Source organism: Labrus mixtus, chromosome 1, assembly GCF_963584025.1.
Source record: "Labrus mixtus chromosome 1, fLabMix1.1, whole genome shotgun sequence".
Lineage (NCBI taxonomy): Eukaryota > Metazoa > Chordata > Actinopteri > Labriformes > Labridae > Labrus > Labrus mixtus.
This window is the reverse complement of record NC_083612.1, coordinates 20,330,502-20,352,248: the sequence shown is the minus strand read 5'-3', so window position 1 is coordinate 20,352,248 and position 21,747 is coordinate 20,330,502. Positions and strand designations below refer to the sequence as shown.

The 21,747-nt window shown below is 37.4% G+C and overlaps 2 protein-coding genes across 3 annotated transcripts in view; one reads left to right on the top strand and one right to left on the bottom strand.

Annotated features, from left to right (window-relative positions):
* Nucleotides 1-6,278: 6,278 nt before the first annotated feature.
* On the top strand, nucleotides 6,279-12,258 carry ric3a (RIC3 acetylcholine receptor chaperone a). Its single transcript, XM_061037490.1, has 6 exons — nucleotides 6,279-6,471; nucleotides 8,271-8,488; nucleotides 8,734-8,824; nucleotides 9,163-9,256; nucleotides 9,815-9,972; nucleotides 10,137-12,258. Exons 1-6 carry the CDS (start codon nucleotides 6,354-6,356, stop codon nucleotides 10,910-10,912), a joined length of 1,455 nt encoding a protein of 484 aa, XP_060893473.1. The 5' UTR covers nucleotides 6,279-6,353; the 3' UTR covers nucleotides 10,913-12,258.
* A 1,258-nt stretch (nucleotides 12,259-13,516) lies between these two features.
* Nucleotides 13,517-21,747, bottom strand: part of tub (TUB bipartite transcription factor) — a 53,458-nt gene continuing 45,227 nt past the window's right edge. For both annotated transcript variants that reach the window (XM_061037514.1, XM_061037522.1), the window contains exons 8-12: nucleotides 21,480-21,592; nucleotides 18,861-18,975; nucleotides 17,437-17,535; nucleotides 17,128-17,299; nucleotides 13,517-15,407 (exon numbers count right to left, since the gene is read on the bottom strand). In XM_061037514.1, coding sequence (XP_060893497.1) covers nucleotides 15,274-15,407; nucleotides 17,128-17,299; nucleotides 17,437-17,535; nucleotides 18,861-18,975; nucleotides 21,480-21,592 — 633 coding nt within the window. In that variant the 3' untranslated portion in view covers nucleotides 13,517-15,273. The remainder of the gene's footprint in view (nucleotides 15,408-17,127; nucleotides 17,300-17,436; nucleotides 17,536-18,860; nucleotides 18,976-21,479; nucleotides 21,593-21,747) is intronic.

Sequence of the window (21,747 nt, the reverse complement as noted above, 5' to 3'; positions counted from 1 at the left end):
TCTGACATTAGCAGGTTTTATTTTATTTTTTTGGAGTAATTGCACAGCTTGATGTGTACTCAGGGGTTTCCATGAGAACGATGAAAGTCTTATTTCAACAATGCTGCAATTATGGGGAAATATGGGAATACATTTTGAGCCAGTTCACAGCTGAGTTGTCTGGAATAATAGGAATAGAAAACAGAAACAGAGAGCAAGGATGGAAATGGCAATTCAACAAAGTCAACTGTCTTTAAAATACTAGCCTGTAATGAAAATGATCCATACAAGTAAATTCTCTAACTCCTTCTTTGTGCCAAATGCTGCAGAACTACCACATTACTTTAAAGTATAGTTCATGGTGCCAAAATGTTAACAACAGTGGTATCTGCTTCATTCAACATACAGCAGCCATAATCTCTTTTGGCATCATATGCTGGTTGGCAGTGATAATCTATAATCCATTCATCCAGAGAGGGTACACAAATGCATATTTGTTTCCTAGGATTAAAAGCTTATAGATTGTGTATGGCATGGCCAATATTGTTCACCCATGCCAGCTATGGCAGAATTTACAGCTATATAGTGGATACAAGGTTTGTTTTTAAGTCACAAGGCAGAATATTTTAACACAAAGTACAAACACACATGTTTAGAGGAGTGTTAAAAGGATGGGGAAATCAAAAGTACGAGTTTTCTGCCATGACTTTATCTATTTTAATGATACCTCAATTACTCAGCAGGATTACAGAAGTGTGAAGAGTTTAAAGAGTGTGTTCCAGATTGTCTTTAGGTCAGCGAATGAAGCGGCTTTGTGAAGCTACATCTTTTGTAGCAGAAGACAGAAAAGGTCCAAAACTATTGTTTGACTGGAAAGAAACCATAAGAGTCAGAAAACTGAGAAAAAAAACTTCTTAATACAAAACATCAAACATATTGTAAGAAAAGAAGAATGCTTCACTGCCCTACAATACAGCAATTGTACTTGTTGTTTTAACTTTTATCTAAGACATCATTGACACCTCACAGTTGTGTATCTTCACAAACCAGTCAAGTTTGTGATAACCACTGCCGCTCTTCCTCTATCTCTCTCTTTCTGGGGGAAGAGAAGTCCTGATGAAAATTTCTGATTACAGGGGATATACACACACATAAAACAATGTATTCAACATGACTTTGTTAAACTTTTGGTCTTATTCTCCAGTATGCCTTCAGTATGTCTATTAGTATATGAGTTAATTGAGAGAAACAAAAACAGAGGCACATTCCTTATCTATGTTCACATTGTTGACCAAAAAGCTGATTTGGATTTAACACAAAGCTATAGTCATGAAAGCAGTAATGCTTCAAATGTGGATGTTGCTTCAAAGAAGCTTAAAATGAAAAAAAAAAAACGTGTGCAATTACCACAATCACCAGTTATCAAGGTGGGCACCAAAGATTAGTATCCAACCAAATTAGAAATATACCGGTACTTACAATCCATCCTTCTTAGTTGACCTTCGACATGTAAAAATAGAAAAAAAGATGGAACTTCATAATTTTATCCTAATAGGATTTTTTTGTCTTACTGTACTTAGGATATGAAATCTTGAGTTATGGCCAAATGTTTTTTTAGTAAAATAGAAGAAACCTCTGCCCTTTCACCACCAAATTGGAGTGAGTTCATCATTTTGAGTCCAATGAAAAATTTAAACTCTCTTTTAGCAAGTTGTAAAATGTCCTTTACACTGCTCAGTGAGCAAAAGTATCAGACTAGTTTAGTAGTAAACACACCTGAGTCTTTGAGTTCTATTTAATTTAAGTTTCATTAGGTTGTGTTTTGTGCCTCACATTACTAGCCAGGTCTGACCATGGCTGATATATGTTGATTCATGTTGATTAAAGAAAACCTACAAGTAGTCACCCTTCACATCACGTTGAAAAATAAAAGGTTGTCCATTCTGGGGATCTGGGTTTATAACATCCCTAAATGTGCATATTGGATTTCTTTCTTTCAGGGCCTTGGAGTTGATTAACTTTCAGACATTATTAGAATCAAAGCGGAGCAGATACAGTTGAAGAACAGTTGGCTAGGACAGGCATTCCTGTGAAGGGCTGACAAGAATACATGTGAATTGTGTTGCCTGTTTTAATAATCAAGTTTGACTCTTGACCCACTCTGTACAAAAAAGTCGGTTTGTAATAGTTTAATAACACTTGAAGGCTCCATTTCAGGAAATAAAATGGTATGTTGCACCCATCACCCAATCAAATGGTAACTTGTCCTATAAAAAAAGCTTTACTGAACATGTGAACATGAAGAGTAGGAGGCCAGTTGTATGCCACCAGAGGGCTAAATCTTTACTCACAGTTACAGCACAGCTACAAGTATTTTATATGGGGAAAGACCTCCTTCCTTATTTTCCATTGGGGTTAAACAATGGCCAAAGGCTGTTTGTAAAGTATACTCAAAACAGAGCCAGAAAATGCAACCATTATTCTAGCCTCACTTTTATTAAGCCAATTAGCCAATTATTTGTGTAGCACTAACGAACAGGGCCTATAACAACAAACAACGGACAGTATTTAAGATGAATTAGACACAAGTAACCGTCCTTCCTTCCTTCCTAACCTTCTCTTTTCATGTCATAAATTGTCATCATTGCGACCTCGCAACTCTCTACCGTATATCTAGTAAAAAAACATACCTGGAGGTCATAATTGTTAGTGATGATTGCACAAAAAGGGAGGGATATTCAAACAGGTTATCCAAAGGTGCAAATTCCGCAGAGGTACCAAGTAATAGCCAGTAGGCCTAAAGTACCACTTGATAACCATTTAATTAGCAGATGGGTCTTGAATGTGAAGCATTTCTAGCCTTTGTGGCCAGCTGCATTTTGCTGCCAAAAACAAATCTAACATGTGGAAACCAAATCTTTCTAAAGCACTTTCTCAGGAGGTGTGCTTTTCATGTGGACTCTATAGCGCACTAAGAGCTTAAAATCAATTTGGCTAATGAAGGGATGCATCTTAGTGTTCATTTTTTACCACATAATTCCAAGCTGACACATCAAAAGAAGAATCAAGCAATGATTTGTTTTGCAAATGTCAGAATATTTAGCTAAGAAGAATGTAAATACATAGTTAGATAGTTAGCAAAGCTCTTTGAGTTCAAATCAAACTGCATCTCTTCTTTAACATGCTTTTCTATAACTTCTAACATTAAGCCAGACATGAACTCTATGGAGTACATAGAAATGTAAGGTGTGAGTGTTCTTCCATTTTCACTATAAATAACAATTATTTTGGTTTTATTTGAGTCTCTCTAAAATATTGAGCCATGAACTATGAATGTCTCAGAGATAATGATATGATGACTCTATTATGATCACACTGAATTCCCTGTGGGTTTTGATGCATGTTATCTGCATTATAGAGAATACTGATTGTGTGTCATTGTTTGCCTAAAGACATATGCATACAGCTTAGTAATGGGCCTAGATATGACCCCTGAGGAACTCCAAAAATTATCCTACAGAATAATATCTGTAAATGTTTCTATTTTCAACATTAAATTAGACATGGAAATTAAAAAACTATAATGCATAAGGGAAGCTGCATGGGTGATCTCACAATTGAATTAAATTTATGAAGCACATTGCAACAGAATTTCTGCACACATGACAAGAAAACGTAGATTGGTCTATGGGCACTTCAAGAGGCTTTTTCAAGTGATATTTATTATTGGCATGTTATCTTCCTTCTCCATTTTGTATGCAATACTTATCTTTACAATGCACCTTCATCTTTGTACAAGTAAGTGGAACAGTAGAAACTATTTTAAATAAGCCTGCTGACATTAATCAGCCATACAATAAATACTAATGGTCAGAGTAGTAAAGTAGTAAGTCTGACTGAACAACAAATACACACACAAATTTAAATTTCACTATATTATGACTCAGTCATTACAGAGGAGGACCCAGACTATGGTTGCCATTGGAGGTGAGAAAAACACTACAAAGAAAACAAGTATTCAAACATCCAAAGCAAAGAATTGTTCATCATTGACAACAATTCAAACTGAGAAAGTCAGCAATTTGTTAATGTTAAAGTTGACGTGACACACCCAAAGGAGGTATCAACAAAGCATTTAAATATGTCAAGATTTTTTCATTTTAAACAGGATCTATCAGCCTTATCTAATTACTCGGACACCAAAGGATATTCTGACAGGACAGTGAAAATATTCTGGCAGATTGTAGGTGATTGGTTAACTGCACGGCTCTAAGAATCCATTTACTGTAAGTTGCTCCACTTCTCTTCAGCCTTCAACACTCTCTAAAATGTCCGATGTACAACAGCACTTTAACATTTTTTGGGCATCTGACTGCACCATAGCGCCCCTTGACTTTATGCTTATTTCTGAAGGTTTCACACGTTGTTAAAAAATTCAAAGAACCAATAGACACTTGAAAGATACAGAAGGTAATTATCATCTCTGCCATGGTATGTCCCTCTGGTCTCACCTACTTGAACACTGAATGTTGGTTTGAGCTTAGTGCTAAAACTTTGTTCTAAAAAGGTCATAGAATAACAGAGAAGAAAAGATAAGAAAACAGATTAAATGTAGTATTAAAAAGGTGATATAAGAATTTCATTGAAATAGAAAAATAATCATTACTATGCTCCTTATATTGAGGCCGAGTGTATTCAGCAAGTGATTCCTCATCATGAAAGCTTTCATTCAAGAGCATATTGTATTGGAGAAACACATGAGCTGTGCCTACTCCTTACCCATCTGCCTATCTTGAGAAGAAGAAAATCAAAGATCGTGCTTAAACTCTTGACAATAAAACTGTAAGAAAAATGTATAAAACACCACACTTCACACAATAATTGATTTACTTCTGGAGTAGCTAATCTTTGTCTTTCATATGTCATAACTCTGTATCTGAGCCTGCACTGCCATCTGCTGCTGTTTAATATGAAACACACATCAGAAAGTCTACAGAGTGGGTGGGTTGATAGGTCATGTGTTGCATTCAAGTGCACACTGTAAATACCTAGATTGTGAATGAAAATTTATTTGAGTCCTTTACTTGTGAATATTTGAGGAATTTAGTTAAATAACTTGTTTTAGGAATCAAATAGCACAGTCACGGTTAAAGAAAGACACAGAAGGGTTGTAGTGTCTTATTATCTTTTTGTTTCACTAAAACTAGATTTTTTAAAAGATGATTTCCCTCAAAATGTTTGAAGGGGCTGCTACAGTAGAAAACATTAGATTGTCATAGCCATGGGAAAAGAAACACATTGAGTCAATACAGTGTACGATGGCTCATATTTGGTATTCTCAACAATCTTGTTTTCTTTCCTTTAGAAAAACAAGGAGATTTCTCATCACTTTTACACAACTCCTTTATAGCAGAGCACAACATGACAACAAAGCAATCCCCTCAGTAGCAAGGAATATTAATTCACACCCAGAGAATTTACCAGTTTCAAATTAGACCGACACACCTGTGAATCACTTCCAACCTCCCGTCTGCTTGTTATTTCTTCTTTGACAAATCAACCATCCAAAGCCATCAGTCTGCCCCTTTCATCAAACCAGAATTACAACTACGGCTGGCCAGGAGATGCCATGAAGTCTCACAGTGGAATCAAACACTGAATCACATGTCAGTCAGCAAAGCATTGACCTGCCTGACAAACAGGTCTCATTAAACCATCCATAACACACAGTAACAATGAGCAGCCTTACCTTAGACCCAGGTATTTCCTCCTCAACAGTATCTCATTATTCAGCGTAGTCTTGTTGCTGCAGTTTCCCTAGAAAAATGGCAAACATATTTTAAAAAATGCAGTAAATGTACATAAAACCTTAAGGTTCTTCAGGGCAAGGTTGTACATTGGTAAACTGCTGGTTTCTCCAGCTCTGTATAATTAAACATGTACACCAAAATTGACAACAATAACGTTGTTGTTGTTTTTTTTTGTTTTTCACTTGGAATCCAGGGAAAATATGTTTTGATTTTAAAGTGTTTGGTTCCTTAGTATTTAACCAAAAAGGAAAAGATAGTGAGTTCATGCTGATTGTTGTTGTAAAGCCAACCGTATCTATCTTCTAGCTACTATGTCCAAAGTTGTTTTACTTTCAGGAATCCAGATAATTCACGGGCATATTTAGAACAATGCCTGCACTACATTGATTCACTCTTTTGCTCTCTGGGGATTTGTAGTCATAATTTCCAACAGCCCTTGAAGGCAGCTGGTATAATCTGGTATAATCTGTGCAGCAACGTCACCAGATGAGAGATGACATCTGTCGATACTAGCTTTGCCTTTTCAAGTATAATAAACAAACGGCTCTCACTTTCTGAGACAAAATGTCTATAACAACTTGCCAGAAGGTGACTCTGATATCATGCTCTGTTCTCTGTATTTCTCTCTTCCTGCCCAGAATGCTTTTACCCAGAGGGAGAAAGGAGACGGGGCAGCCTGAGGGTAAGACGGCTTATCAGATCATCATCCATCCATCCATCTCCATCCTGCAATGATGTCTTTTTTGTTGCTGCTGGTGTTGTTGTTGTTGCTGCCAGCTGTTACACTGAGTATCTAGAGTATGTGAGGCCTAGGCCCCATTGTGGCGACCACATGTTCGTCATAATGTTACAGATACGAATAATACGAATAATATACAATTCAGGTATACTAGAAGTTTTTTGTATGGTATATTTTATTAAATTTAAATATCTATTGTATACAAAATTGTGTATACAAAAATGTTGAAATATTTTTAACCCAAATATGTATTAAAATACTTCAATATATTTCTACATTTAATTCAAGTAGCCACTATACAAAACGGAAATGTAAAACAACTTTTTATTATTCATTTGTATTTTACGCCTCAGGTAAAACAAAGCTGCATTTGTTGATAGGTGAATTCTAAAGATTAAGATGGACAATTTGTTATACAGAATTTACAGGGCTTTGACTGGGGTTTAAAAAATATAGTTTTTAGTTCAACATGTTTCTCACATGGTGAGGGTTCATTAAGAACTAATTTGGAAATGAATAACCATAATCCTTGTCCAATAGGCCAACCAACAAAAAAAGTAGATTATCAACACTAAACAACCAAAACAGACCAAGAATTACTGAACATGAGAAATAATCAGCAACCACACATTGTATTTTGATAAATAGCCTTAATAATAAAGCCAAACAAAATGTCAATGCCAAACACTGACATAAATAACAGGCTTGGTGATCGATGTTCTCTGACTGTGTTGTATTCTGTGCTTTGTCTCTGTTTAGCCTCTGTTGTTTGTTTTTATTAATAACAAAACAGATAAGCCAGAGGGGAAAACAATAACAATGTATTCGTGGACTTGTGTTACCTTGTACCTTTCCTCTTTAGTCCACATCTTGCTGGTCCAAAGAAGATCATCCAACCCTACAGGGGTTAACTTTCATCCACTATTGTTGTTATGGGCAACATGCCAACATCCTCAACATGTTATGGCAGCCGACAGACGGCGCGCTTAGACCTTCTCATTTGAATTGAAGTTGTAATTCTTTGGGTTATAACTATTTTTACTCTTTGTTAATGGACAATGTTAAACTTTAAACGACCATGTTTAACTTTTTATACGGCGGGAAACTAGCCAAACAAACAACTAAACGGGACAGGAAATGCTTGGTCGTCAGCTTACTTCATTTGTCTGCTCGTTTAGAGGCTCGCGGTTAATGAGAGCTTGATTGTAATTGGTGGAACAGACTGTCTATCAAATACAACAGAAACTGACCAATGACAAAGAGGTAGAAAAGGGATAATATGGGCGGGGGAAAGGCACTCAGATGACCTATAATTACACCTGATCCAACCTACTTTAATACTCTCAAGATAGTTGTCGTGTTTGTTCTCACAGAGTTGTTTTTCAAAGCGAAAAAATTAAAAATAATAATTAATTGTAATTACTTTTACAAATGACATCCCAACAAGTTATCGAACATTGCAGGTATCTGTTAGAACTTTTAGGAAAAGGTGTTTAATGGCTGTTTCAAAAACACTATTCCCTAGTATCATGATTTCCCTCACTCACTTTATTGGAGCATGTTGGAAAGAAATAATTTCATGGAACTAGCAGTGCTGGCAACAGTGATTATTTTATGTCTAATCAATTTAGGATCTAAATGATAGCCTACTTCTGCTATCTGTATAATACATTACTGAAAGTTGTAATAATTATTTAATTATTTTTACTGACTTATTCTTTGACTGATTTTGTCTCCTCCAGTTGGACCAGGGTTCTACCCCCCTGTGATGCGTCAGCTTTCAGTGCCAGAGGACCCAGAACAGTGGGATGTGGACCCTTTACTCTCCATGGCACACAATGCTGAAGCTATGGGCAAAGTGAAATTCATCGGACGAGGCAAAAGATACGACATGATGTCTCAAGTCATACCCATATATGGCTTTGGGATCCTTCTTTACATCTTATATATAATATACAAGGTAATTACTTTGACTGCCTTCTATACGGGCAGATTGAATAAATTGTATTCATCTAAATATATGCTTTGTTATCATCTTTGCCATGCACCATAACATTCTGCACTACACCATATGTCTTGTACATACAGCATATCATGAGAAAAGCCATGTTTATTTCTGCTGACAGGTCATTTAATGTATTTGCAACTTTTTTTAAGTATCCTGATCATGGCTATAATCTGTTTCTCTAATTGTAATCTTTGCAGCTGACATGTAAGGGTAAGACTTCTAAATCAGGGACCTACACCACAGTAACCAAGGCGAACCAGACCAAGGCGAGTGTGGAGAACAAGATTAGTAAGTACCTTTAGCAACTGAAAGTATAAAGAAGTGTAATTGTTAGAACTATTAGTTTTCTGCAGACAGATAAAGGCCTTTCTACAGCTATAAATTTACTTGTCCAGGGATAATAGTTTTTGAACATTTGACGAGTAATCATGAACTATTTGTGTGTACTTTACTGTACATTCTTCAAATAAATAATAGTCAAAAATACAAAGTTTCTGGTTGTTGTGTTGAATTTGGTGAGTAAGTAGCCCTTTTTTAAAAGTAAATAGAAGTATAAATTAACCCTCTCCTAACATATGCCTGTGTGTCAGTGTACATACAAATGCTTCCTTGTGTTATTCTTAAAGGTGATTATGAACTTGCCAAGCTTCAAAGGAGACTACTGCAAACAGAAAGGATGATGGAGAAGATTGTCTCTGAAAAGGGTCAACGCTCTTCATGGTAAGACTTATTTTTCTTGAATCATCCATAGCACAGAAGAACCAACAGAAAAAAGGAAGAATGAATCATTATTGATCTGGCATGGAAATGAAAGGGCCTAAAATTAAAAGGTACATTATTTAAATGGAGAATTAGCAAACATACTTTCAGTGAATAGCAGCCTTTTATTACTTTTTTCCATAGTACATATTTGTATAAAATGTTTTGGAAGCGAAAGGATAAATCTGAAAAGAATAGAAAATGCTGTTTTATTTTCTGCATTCAGTTGACCAGGGAAAAAAATGTGACTTTTGGATATATACATATGTTGATGTCATCTATTTAACTAACAAAAAAAAACCTCACAAAGATATTAAGGTTTTTTTTGTCACAATTCAGCAGATAACATGTTTGAGGGGTTTGAGGGCTGTAGTTGCTCAGTGTAGTCTTTGAGAAATAATTCAAATAAAGACTGAAGTATGCATTGTTGTTTTATATGACAGGTAAATGTAATGGAAAAGTGATGTACACTCTTGTCATATTGCCTGACTGTTCCTCCATATCTGTGTTGCCTTCTAGTGGCAGAAGGAGGAAGAGTAAAACTACGACCTCAAAGAAGGAGGAGAAATTACTAAAGCAGCTCAGAGAGATCACACAGCTGATGCAGGAGGGTCGCTTTGAGGGAGCCTCCCCAGAGATGGAGGCTGAGGAGGTGCCCTACTGTGCAGACTGGGAAGGTACATGCCTAAATCTGTTTCTCTTCTGAGGATATGTGGCAGTGTTGTGCAACTGAAGTAAAATTAATTCCACTGTTTATTTGCGGGAGAGTTTCGTAAAAAATAAATGCAAAAGCATCAATATGATAATGCTGTAATGTTTCTATTTTTGTATACTTATTCAGGTTACCCAGAGGAGACTTACCCAGAGTTTGATGAAACCTATAAAAGATGTGTATTTGAAGGTTTTATGCTGGAAGAACCCTCCTTCCAACCTACAGCTGAAGCCCTGGCAGAGAGGATGGAACAAGAGGAGGAGGAGGTTATGGCAAGGAAGCTATCTATAGTAAAAGAGGAGGATGAAGAGGAGGGTGGAGAGGAACAGGGAAAGGAGGAGGAGGAAGAAAAAGAAGAAGATGTGGAGGAATTAGAGGAAGACATTGAGAAGGAAGAGGAAGTGGGGGAAGAGGAAGCAGAAAAAAGGCAGCTTCTTTGTTTTCCTTCACCTCAGCGTAATGTGAAGACAAAGCAGCAGAGAATTGGTTTGGAGGTGAGCAAAGAGTTACAGTGTCACAACGGAGGTAAAAAACAAATAAGCTTTAGTGACCACAGAGATGTGTTCCACTACCCTAAAGAGGATGCCTTTGATGGGGAGGAAGAGGAGGTGGAGGAAGAGGAAGAGGAGGTGGAGGAAGAAGATGATGAGGGCCCCGAAGTGGAGGAAGAGGACGAGGGCCCAGAGGTGGAAGAGGAGGAGGAAGCTGATGAAGATGATCCAGTGATGGAGGCAGAGAGCCTGCTGTTCAGTTGTGAGGGATGTCCCAACCCTGAGGAAGAGGCAGAGGAGGATGAAGAAGTGTATTCGTTAACATCAGGGTCTGTGGAGGGAGAGAGCAGTATCCATGCAAACATGCCTACAGAAGTCAGCGGGCTGAGAATGCGGAACAGGAGAGAGACATGAAAGACTTCAACCAAGACCAAAAATAAGTTTTTACATAGAGAGGGCTCCTCGAGGTGTACTTTTTTTTTAACATCCTTTATATGTTAAGAAATAGTGAAATAGGGACATGCAATGTTGTACTGAAGTTATATGTTACATAAACCAGCAAATAGTCAAAGTTGTTTAGTAGTTAAAGTTGTATTTTTGTGTTCTTTCAAAGGCATTTATTTTTCTAATAGACCTGATTTAGAAGATCATTTCTTATTCTACATCTTGCATCAGGACATGCTCGGTGGTGATTCTAGAGTCTGGGGCCCTGGGCATAAATCCATTGGAGGCCTTCCAACCAGCGTTCATCACCATCATGTCTGCCAGTGTCCCGACGATTTCTTCTCTTCCTCTTTTTTCCTGTCTCTTTTTTCTCCCCTTTTGACGGATAATTCCTCCTCTGTTTTATTTGTTGACTTTCATTTAAAAACGTTGGTTTTCACAGCAATAATGCATGCAACACTTTGCAGGGCAACACGAGTGAGTGCTGTCAGATGGGGGCCCCTTAGGGAGGTTTCCTACTGTCGTTGCAAAATTAGCACATTTTGGGTCACTGCTTTGGTTTAAGTTTGTGAGCCCTCAGGGGCCCCCTACTGGTCTGGGGCCCCAAGCAGCTGCCTGCCCTGCCTGTTGACAAGCAGCACCTCTGGACATGGAGCCCTTTGAAGGCCATTGTCCAACCACACAGATATTTTTATCATTCTTTTTATATATTCTTATTTTTTCTATTAGACCTACTTTTTAGGCCTTTCAAAGAATCTGCATAGACATAGACTCACATCTCACCCTCTTCTTTTACCACAGTAGGTGCACAAGGTAATGCAGGATAACTCACATTCTGTTTCTAATTGGTTTAAAGATTTTTTGTCATTCCTGTCATAGCACTGCCAAGGTTAAACCTGAGCAGCAGCTCAGCCAGACTAGTTATTGAAAAACATCTGTGTGGGTTTATTGGAGTCCTTTAAACAATTATTTTAAAAAAATGTAGATGATTAAGTTCTAGTGATGGACTGATATTCTTTCCTACTCATTACTGTCTAAAGAATTGATTTTATCGACCTAGAAATGTTTGCAGTCTTCCCAGTTGACTTACATATGATTGTATTGTAATTACTTTTTCATTAAAATGTGCAACGTGGTTAACGGAGGTCAAATAAGTGGTCACAGCAGGGAGAGAGAATTGATTGTGCAGAGCTTGACACAGTCACTGTTACACAATGTTTGGCACCACCTAATGGTTAAATATGGATCTACTTCAGTTTTTCTTTCCTGTTTGGTAATAAACTGTTCAGAAAATACAGCAACATGATAAATGACAACCTGGAAGCTTTTGTGATTTGTTGTTTAGTCTTTTTGCTGTGGTTAATAGCAGCAGAGCATACATTAATACTCTTGTTTAATGTGAACATATAAATGTTAGTAATGCAGATCAGTGCAAGAAGATAAGAAGGATGTAGATATCTGCTGCAACATCAGGGAAAGTTTCACGTCAGGTGTCCTGCAGCTGCTTATTGCATCACTGTATCATGGGGGCTGCTACTTTACGCTTAAGTGATATTTTATTTAACGCTGTAGGGAAATCAGTCTTCTTTCAGTTGGCTTACAAGCAAGGCAAAGGTCAGATCTCAAAATCCAGTTGTCAGGCAATTGGGTGCAAAGGTCAAATCAATGGTGTCTCAATGTTACTGGAAAGAAAATATCATAATTAGGTGAGACAAAAATTGTAACTTTATAGAAAGAACATAGTCCTAATCTTCCAATAGAATATGAAGGTGTGACAAACAATTGCTACAATAAAGGTTGAGCAACTGCATTTCAGTTTAATATAACTCTTTAGAAGACAGTTTATGGGAAAGGGTTGAATATGTGTGTCTCAGTTCACTAAGACAGCTAATCATTTGATTTAACTGTAAGCCTTTCTTGCAAGTTTGATCCTGTATACACAGGTTGAACTAATTACAGTAATGAAGGCTGCAATCAATCAAGCTATTCCAGTACCAGAGCCCTGTTATTGTTCTATTTTACTTACTGCTTTAATAATCAAACAGGCTTCGTTTAATATTTGCTTTACCTGAGCTTGTTCTGGTGTGACAAGCTAAAAGAGAAGCAGTGTCAAAGAATACCTCCTTTACACAAGTCACAGCATGATCTGTCTGCATCCAATGTCCTGTTTGAAACCTCTCTAAAAGTTTGACCTGTTAACTGGTGAGAATGCCAATATTGCATACAGCAGCCCTGAAGGATCTAATGTAGCAGTATTCAAGTTTCTCAAAAGCATATTATTTGATCATCAACTATTTTGCTGAAAATTGTTGTAAATACATTACCCAAAAAGTTGGAATTGTTCACAAATCAACTTGTTATGAGTTGATGCTATACAAATAAAATTGATTGACAAAATGATCTCAGGTGCACAGATCCATGAAATTTGACAAAACTAGGCAATACTATACTACATTTCAGCATTACTATAAATGATACATGTAAAAATCCATTAATCCGATAATTGATGTTGGTATATTGATGATGTTGTAATTGACTTTGCAATCATTTTGAAAGAGAGAAAAGAGCTAATAGTTTGACTTTCTTAAGATTTATTGAATTTTTCATGATCAAAGGACTGTGTCCATACCACCACAGTAAACTGTACACCATTTACTGTACATAACAATGAGAGCACTAAAACAGAAAGTGAAAGAACCTTTGGTTCCTGGACACTTGTATGAAAAGCAGACTTTACAGCAAGAGTATCAACAGTTTTAAAATAGAAATTCAGAATAGTTAGAACATAAGTGAGTACAAGAATAGCACATTTCATAAAGATTTCCTCATAGCCCACAGTAACAGTAGCAGTATCAGAGATTGTTCTTTGCCTTCAGTCAGCTTTTTTCAAGGTCATTAAATACAAAATACTATATTATATTTGAGAAAGGATTCTGCCCCATTAGGAGCACGTGGAATAATACTTTCAGTAAAAATTTGAACAGCAATAAACCCTGTGATATAGAAACAGCCGGTCAGATGAGGAATTTACCAAACTCCATCTGAGTAGAGCAGAAAATTAATCAAAGATGTGAAGAGAGTTGAAATATGCAGTTGTTGAAGCTGTGGCAGATTCACACTGTTCATGTGTGCTGGTTGGCAGTTAGTCAATTTGCGATTTTAATTTATTTTCCTGGTATGATAGTCTTTGATATGAGGACGAGCTTACGCCTCAGTGCCATGGATATTGCAGCTGCAGTACTGATTTACATTACAGTGCTAATGATTATTCCCCTCTTTAATGTGATCTCTTAGAGGCCTGTTGAGCAATCGTTGTGGAAATGTTATCCAATGATCTGAAATTGTATTTTATCTTTTGGAGGTTCTGCAATTCAGACTATTAGAATTTTGTATTAGAAGTAGCTACAGAGAAATATATCCGATGCATATGAGGACAGCATAAAAAACTAAGACCAATTCAAGCTCAGGTCTTTTTATGCAAAACACTGGAATTAGTCTTCAAAGGCACAATTAAGTATGTACAGCTATATCTGATCCACATCAGGCTTCAAAGTAAAGTGCACCATCATCCTTTACATTCACATACATGACATTGTGACACTAAATTGTATATGGTACACGGCACGGTGCAGCATGCCATTACCCTCCTCACGTCCGAATGGCCAGTCGATTTGGTGTGGATACGAGAGATATTCTTGCAATGTTTGTTGATGTGCTTGCAGCTGCGTGGAGCCGTTACAGCAGACGTAACAGAAAACAAAATGAACATGTAATAAATACATAAATAAGAAAATAAATATATACTGTGACATGCATGTTATTTTTAATTCGGTGAGTATATAACCAGTAGTCATGCTGGATGAAGAGTGTGACCTGTTTGTTGTTGTTGTTTTTATGTGTGTTGCAGACGCATGAAATCCAGTCTGCTTTTAGAAAATTACAGATGTGTATTTGTTAGTTATAATTTACAGATTAAGAAACGTTACATTTCTCTAACTACTACGTAAAGGAACAGTGTTGTTTGTATCATTTCATTACAGTACAAAATGACTATAGTTATCAAAACAAATGAGTTTGATTTTGAAAGTGGATTACTCTTTGTGCTTGTTTTCTTCCACTCACCAAGCCCCTCCTTTCGCCGCCCACACCCTCCCCCACTACACACGCACACATACACACAAAAGTTCAGGCCCATAAAGCATTTTGGGATATGAAGTACTTCCAAGGTACTGGGTGATTTTGGAGACTTCAAACCGGCCGCAGTGAAATGTTAACAGCCCTTAATGAGACGACAGAAGGACCTATTTCTCCACTGAACGTCAGGCTGGGATCTATTCACAGGCTAACTTGCTGTCAAAGCTGGAAAGGGCGATGGCAAAGGCCTGCAGGGCACACATCGGGTAGTTATAGTCCATGGTGAAGACATCTTCTGCCACACGGCCAAACTGCATCACAATGTAGTCAGCTGCAGCGAAATAGAGAAACCGGCAAATATGTTTAAACAAGAATATTAGACTACATTTCTAAATGTGCACAAAACAAACACTTTAATGGTTTACAACCCTTCATTCTCTTTCCCTAAAGTAGTAAAATAGTTATGACATTGGGTTACAGCAACTTTGCGTAGGTTCTCCCCTAAGTAAGAGTATAAAGTCAACGCTTGAGGCTGAATAACAACAAGATAGTCACACCACAACATCAGTCAACAGAATATGCACCAAAATTACTTGGAGCATATTCAGACTAGTTTCAGTTGTAAATAAAATTAAGGCAAAAGGTCAAACCATATGTCAAGATAGAGATATGTTGTAAAAGTGTTCATTAGCTCTCTGGCAGCCTTGAGCAGCAGATGTTAAGAAAAGTATCATATTAATAGATAAGGTCTCTACAGGATTTCTGTGTTCCAAATTGGCATGAAAGTTGTTTGATTATACAACATATTAACATGATACCATTCTGTGATATTTTATGATTTAAACCTTCCCTTAGGGCAAATGGTACTTTTTAGTCGTGATGTATTAGAAATCTTTGTAATACAACCGCTTTTATTTGAGTTGGAAATAATAATAAGCTTACTCTAAATTAGCACACAGCTGAAGCACCATCTTTTTGCGTCCACCTTTCTGTCGTTTTTGTATTAGGGCACAGTGTCATTTATTAGCAAAATATGTATTTATTTATATTTATTCATGCTTTCGTCAATATTTAGACTTTTGCATTTCGATTCCACCTGATCATGTGGATAGGAAAGGTGAAAAAGAGAAAAACTTTCCGGGGCTGTTGCTATCACAGACTTCTCTTCCTGTCCCTCCTTTCCATCCACTTGATGAATTTTCAGTCTCCTTGCTATTCTTCCCCAGTCCACCGGATGCCCTCAGACTTCACTCCCAACTCAGATCCGTCCACTCCACTCTATACTTCATCTATGAATTCACCTCGTACCTTTCACTTGAGCTTTTCAACCCTATCGCCACCTGCAACTTACTACCTTAAAAGACACTTCACATACACGATGGGGCTGCAGTAGCTCAGTCTGTAGGGACTTGGGTTGGGAATTTGAAGGTCCCCGGTTCAAGTCCGGAAATTGGCCTGGTAGCTGGAGAGGTGCCAGTCCACTTCCTGAGCACTGCCGAGGTGCCCTTGAGCACGGCACCAAACCCCAAAACTGCTCTGGAGCGCCCGCTGTGGGCAGCCCCCTCACTTTGAGACCTCTCCATTAATGCATGTCCATAGGATCATGTTTGGCCTATGTTTGTGTAGCATGTTAATGCAACAGAGTTTACAACTGAATTTTAGGATAGATAATGCATAAATTATTAATTATTATTATGAATATCCATCCAGGTCCTTTGTTCATCTGTAGAGTTTTCAATGTTGCTAAGCTTTAGTCTAATTTACTGTGGCTTCCTGCCTATTGCCTTTTTATGGACCTTTATCCTCCATGTCTACCTACATGCATGACTCAGCCTGTGAGAATTTACACAATCTCTGTTGAATAAAGGATCTGCATTTGGGTACTGTTCATGCTATCCCTTCCCTGGGATTTAACAGATGATTTACTAAAACAAACCTCTAGTTGGGTGGGTTATGCATAACATATTACAATCACATGGCAAATGTGCAAAAGCCATATTGTTCATTGATTTGGTTGATGTTAATCTCAAACAGTTAGGAGCCAAACTCACGGTCATTGTCATGGATGATTTGGAAATTCTTGACGGAGGCCTGAGTGACTCTGCCGTGGAAGTTGAGCACGTAGGATTGTGTATCGTCGTTCCACACGGGCGTCTTGTTGTGAAGTTCAATCACACTTTCTGTGTTTTTGTTCTGCCACCTGGCCAGCAGTGACTCATGGTCCTGTAATGAAGAGCAACAGAGACGCTTCAGTCGTGGTCATCGTCCGAAGAGCATGAGAAGATGCCAAGCTGCTCAAGACCGCCACAGAGCTGAATTGGTCAGCCAGACGCTGCTACAAAGAAATCGATCAAACTTACGTTTCGTGGGCGAATAGAGACTCTCTCGTGGTCCATGTTCATTCCGGGAATGATGACACTCATCTTTCGTGGTCCTTTGAATCCTAAGACATTGGTTTCCTAGAATGACACATTTTTACTATGAACACGTTCACCTAGCAAACTTTAACAGCACATGGCAGATTTTATATAATGACTATTAATTGCCATGTTTATTATCGTTTATTATTTTTTAAAGAACATGTTCTGTATTGTGCTAATGAAGCAGATGTTACCTTATTTTGGGCTTCATGAATATTCAAATGGTCATATACATGCATAAATGATTTCAACCTGATATTGGCTTTTTCCTGACTCCTCAATGTGTAGCAGAGACAAATCAAGTCTCTCAAGGAAAGTATTCATTTCAAACATCTTTGGATCCATTAACCGGCATAATTTATTTTCAAATTAAATTACATAAACTGTCGATTTACTGTTGGTTCCACAACGACAAATATTTGATAATTTCATACCAATTGGGTTAGGTTTGTCACAGGTGTGGGAAAACAAGGAGGTGGACCCAAGTGGAGAATAAACTAATAAAACTATTTATTTAAACAAAAAGGCAAAAACTAAAACTGTCTATCAAAATGTCCAAACAGAAAATCCAAAAACTGATAAGCACTGACAAACTCTAGGAAACACTGACACTCCAACATACGCCAAACAACACTGGCAACTTACAACAATGACCTGACAACACAAGGGAAGGAACACAGAGACTAAATAGACACAGGGGTAATCAAACACAGGTGGGACTAATAACACAGGTGAAGACAATGAGGGCAATCAACACGGAGGGAAACACACAGAGGAAGGAAATACAATACAAGAAACACTGAGGACAGCTACAAACTAAATCATGAAACACTAAACACACACAGAACTCAAGAATGTAACAAAGAAACACAAGGATAAGAAACTACAAAATAAAACAGGAAACACTAAAGACTAAACTATGAAACATTAAGACAAAAACACACAAGGGAAACAAGCAACACTAGGATGGACAGGAGAAATTAAAACATGGAAACCTGAATGCTGAAATGCAAAACTAAATGAGACCAAATCATGACAAGGTTAAAGAATACATAACCTTAACCTAGGCTTATTCAATTAGCTTGAGATGTAATATATCTTAATGTAAGAAATACTTTTTTATTTCTTAACATCTTTTTTAATTATATTTATTTTTTCTTTAATAATGAAATGGCTGGATTGAGGTCAGCAAAAGGCTAAAACATTGTCCGACGGGCCTCCAATGAAGTGTTCTTTATGTCACCTCTGTGAGTCTGTACGCATCATCTCAATGACTTATCAGACATTTTTGCCAATGCATGGTTCAATATTTGTCTTTTGACTGATAAAAAAGTACAGTTTAAGGAGCAGTTCGACCAACTCACATAGCAAATGGCTGCTAGCTCTTGACGCAAGTTGCTAGCTTCGAGACTTGTGGTGCTCTTCATCGGGTTCAGACCGCTGTCATATACGGTGAACTTTGTACCCATGAGGTTAGACCTGAAAAGGAAATACAGCACATTGAAACCTTCTGTAGGTTGATGTGTGTGGGTGTGTTCTTATGCCACTGCATGGTCAAGAGAAACATCATGTCATCACCAATACGTATCCAGATTTGACTAAATAAAGTAATGGATGGTACAACATAATGATGTAAGTATAATTGTGAACTTTCACATTGTAAAAAAGTCAAATTAAAATATGAAAACCTTGTTGTAGGATCCTGCAGTGTACTACTTCAAAATGGCAGTCTTTCATCAGAGCTTTAAATCAATCAAGTATTACAACTCAGGAAACTGACAAATCTTGCAATTTCACCTTGATAACCTTTTTTAAGTGCAGCATTTTGCATTGTCTTGTAAAAACTTTTAAATCTGTGTCTAATTTATAAAAGGGAACAAAAGCCATTTTGACCTCAGTTCAGGCCACCATGATTGATTCATGTAGTTGTTATCCGCTCCTGTTGCTCAGCAGGGGTTAATGGCGTGACCTCCCAGCAGGAGTTTTTGCAGATTCAGACTCCAACTGTGAGTCATATCGTCACAGGGGGAGGCAAGTTGCCAGTGACTAGTCTCTGCATCTGATTGACTTCTTGTCTGGATGAAACTGGAAATCGTTTGTTGCTGACCATTTACTGTTTTAACATAAATCATATCAGGTTTTTTTTAAAATAGAAAATGTGTTTTTACTACAAATAAAAGTGTTCTTCTGATCCTGTAAATTATTATCCTGTGTAAAGATTACCAATATCACCTGTGTTAGGGAAAAGCAGTGAAGCTCCACTCTTCCTTCAACAGGTTCCTGTATGCATAGATATGTATCACTGTTCTTTTTTCCCCTGTTTCAATAATGATAGAATATGCTTATGTAAAGAAGTAGTATCTGAGTTATATGCTCCCATGCAGTGAAGAGGGGTTTCTTATACACTTTACGCTTCCCAATGGCTTCTCTCAGTGCCATGTACTCTTCATGTATTTACTGCTCATTTACAAAATGCACAGCATTTAATTTATATTAAGTATAAGTCTTAACACAAATGTGTTGTTCTCACATTATGACCTTTTGATCACACCATTTCCATATTGCTTAGTATGTTTGTAGACAAGATGGTTTGCAGGAATATGCAGGAGATTTGACAAAGAAAGGCAGAGCTCTAGAAATTAGAATTAAATCTTTCGTGTTGCACAAGATACATATAATATTATCAAACCAACTATATTTGAAAATATTTTTTTCACTGTGTTTTGTTCATTTTGGCATTGAGACCTCCACCGCTGTCACATCCGTCCTCGGATATCTTAAGACACAGTAATGAAAATTGACAACAGTGCATCCAGTGAGCTAGATATGTATGTATGCTTTGTGGTTTATTACTGTAGTCCGCACAAATCTTTAAACATTGGACTGTAAACTTTTGATAAACCATACCCCATCGAGGCCAGCCCCCTCAAGGACCCATAAGAAGCACTAGATGAAAGGTCACTGTTCATTTAAATGCAGATCTCCATCAATCAGGTGGGATTGTGATTGCAAAGGTTCAAGCATTGTATCGACCAATGGCCGGGCCAGCTCTGAAGATTAAAGGCTGCACAGAGCTATATTTGATTAAACTCGCCAGGAGTTTCCATGGAGCCACTAACGTAGCCTTGAAGCTGTCACTGAAGATTACGTCGCTCCTCACTTCCTACCAATCTAACTACAGCCTGGTTGGAATTAAATGGCTTTGGGGTTATTTATAGAGTAGGTATCAAAGGAAAAAAACATGTTTTAAAATGAGTGGTGAACAGTATATGGTTCATATGATGTTTTTCCCCCCCAATCATACAGGATCATTAGTAAAGATGAACAAATAAGCGTACAGGGCATGACTTTTTTTACAAAATAGCTCCATATATGTGAAGATATTTAAATAAAGATTCTGTTTAAGTAACACTTGTTAACAGATTTGTTTGTGATTATTTGCTCAACTACAGCGTGCACAGTTGTGTGAACAAAACTATTAAATGTTCTCTTGATACAGAGTTTTTTACAAGGCTTAAATGATTGTATAAAAACAACAAACAAGGAGCACACTCGACAGTAAACACAGGTGCAGGACCGCTACAAGACTAGAAAGAGACACAAATGTCCTTTAGGTTTCCTTTAATCCGGGTAAAACAGCAAAACAACAGCAACGGATGGTTTCGGCACTAGGCCTTCATCAGCGTTCAACGCCCGGATAAAAGGTAACCTAAAGGACATTTGTGTGCTGACTTTTTTGTCTCTTAAATAAATGTATAAACAAAGAAATGAGGATGAGCTCTTTTATGTATGGAAACAGATTTTAATCTATTACATATTTATAGAAAATGTATTAGCACTAAATTCAGCGGCTTGAACAAAGTTTCTATGTTTGTGTCTATGTTTGAGTGTTTGCAGTACTCACACTGAGTGATCTCTGAGTAAATATAAATCCTTGTGTAGGCCGCAGAGCTATTTTTGTAGAAAAGCCACTGAGGACTCACCTCAGTTTACCGATGAAGCTCTCTCCACCTCGAGACAGATCAGTGGGATCGATGGAGATGAGGTAATTTGATGTCTTACTCTTTTTCCTCTTCCTGCCAGCTAACAGGAATACCTGTGACCAGCCAAACCAGAAACTAAATTAACTATAGAAGAGATTCAGAAGAACACTCAAAAGCAATCATAATTTGGGAAACACAATTCTCTTTTTGAATTTTATGTTTCAATCACAGTATGAAGCAGACACAAAAGTATTACTAGTACCAGTAT

Bases quoted from the DNA above. Each gene is read 5' to 3' on its own strand.
- ric3a (XM_061037490.1), top strand. From the start codon at position 6,354: ATGTCTATAACAACTTGCCAGAAGGTGACTCTGATATCATGCTCTGTT. The intron at 9,257-9,814 runs GTAAGACTTATT...GTTGCCTTCTAG, and splicing joins AAGGGTCAACGCTCTTCATG to TGGCAGAAGGAGGAAGAGTA. The intron at 9,973-10,136 runs GTACATGCCTAA...ATACTTATTCAG, and splicing joins CTACTGTGCAGACTGGGAAG to GTTACCCAGAGGAGACTTAC.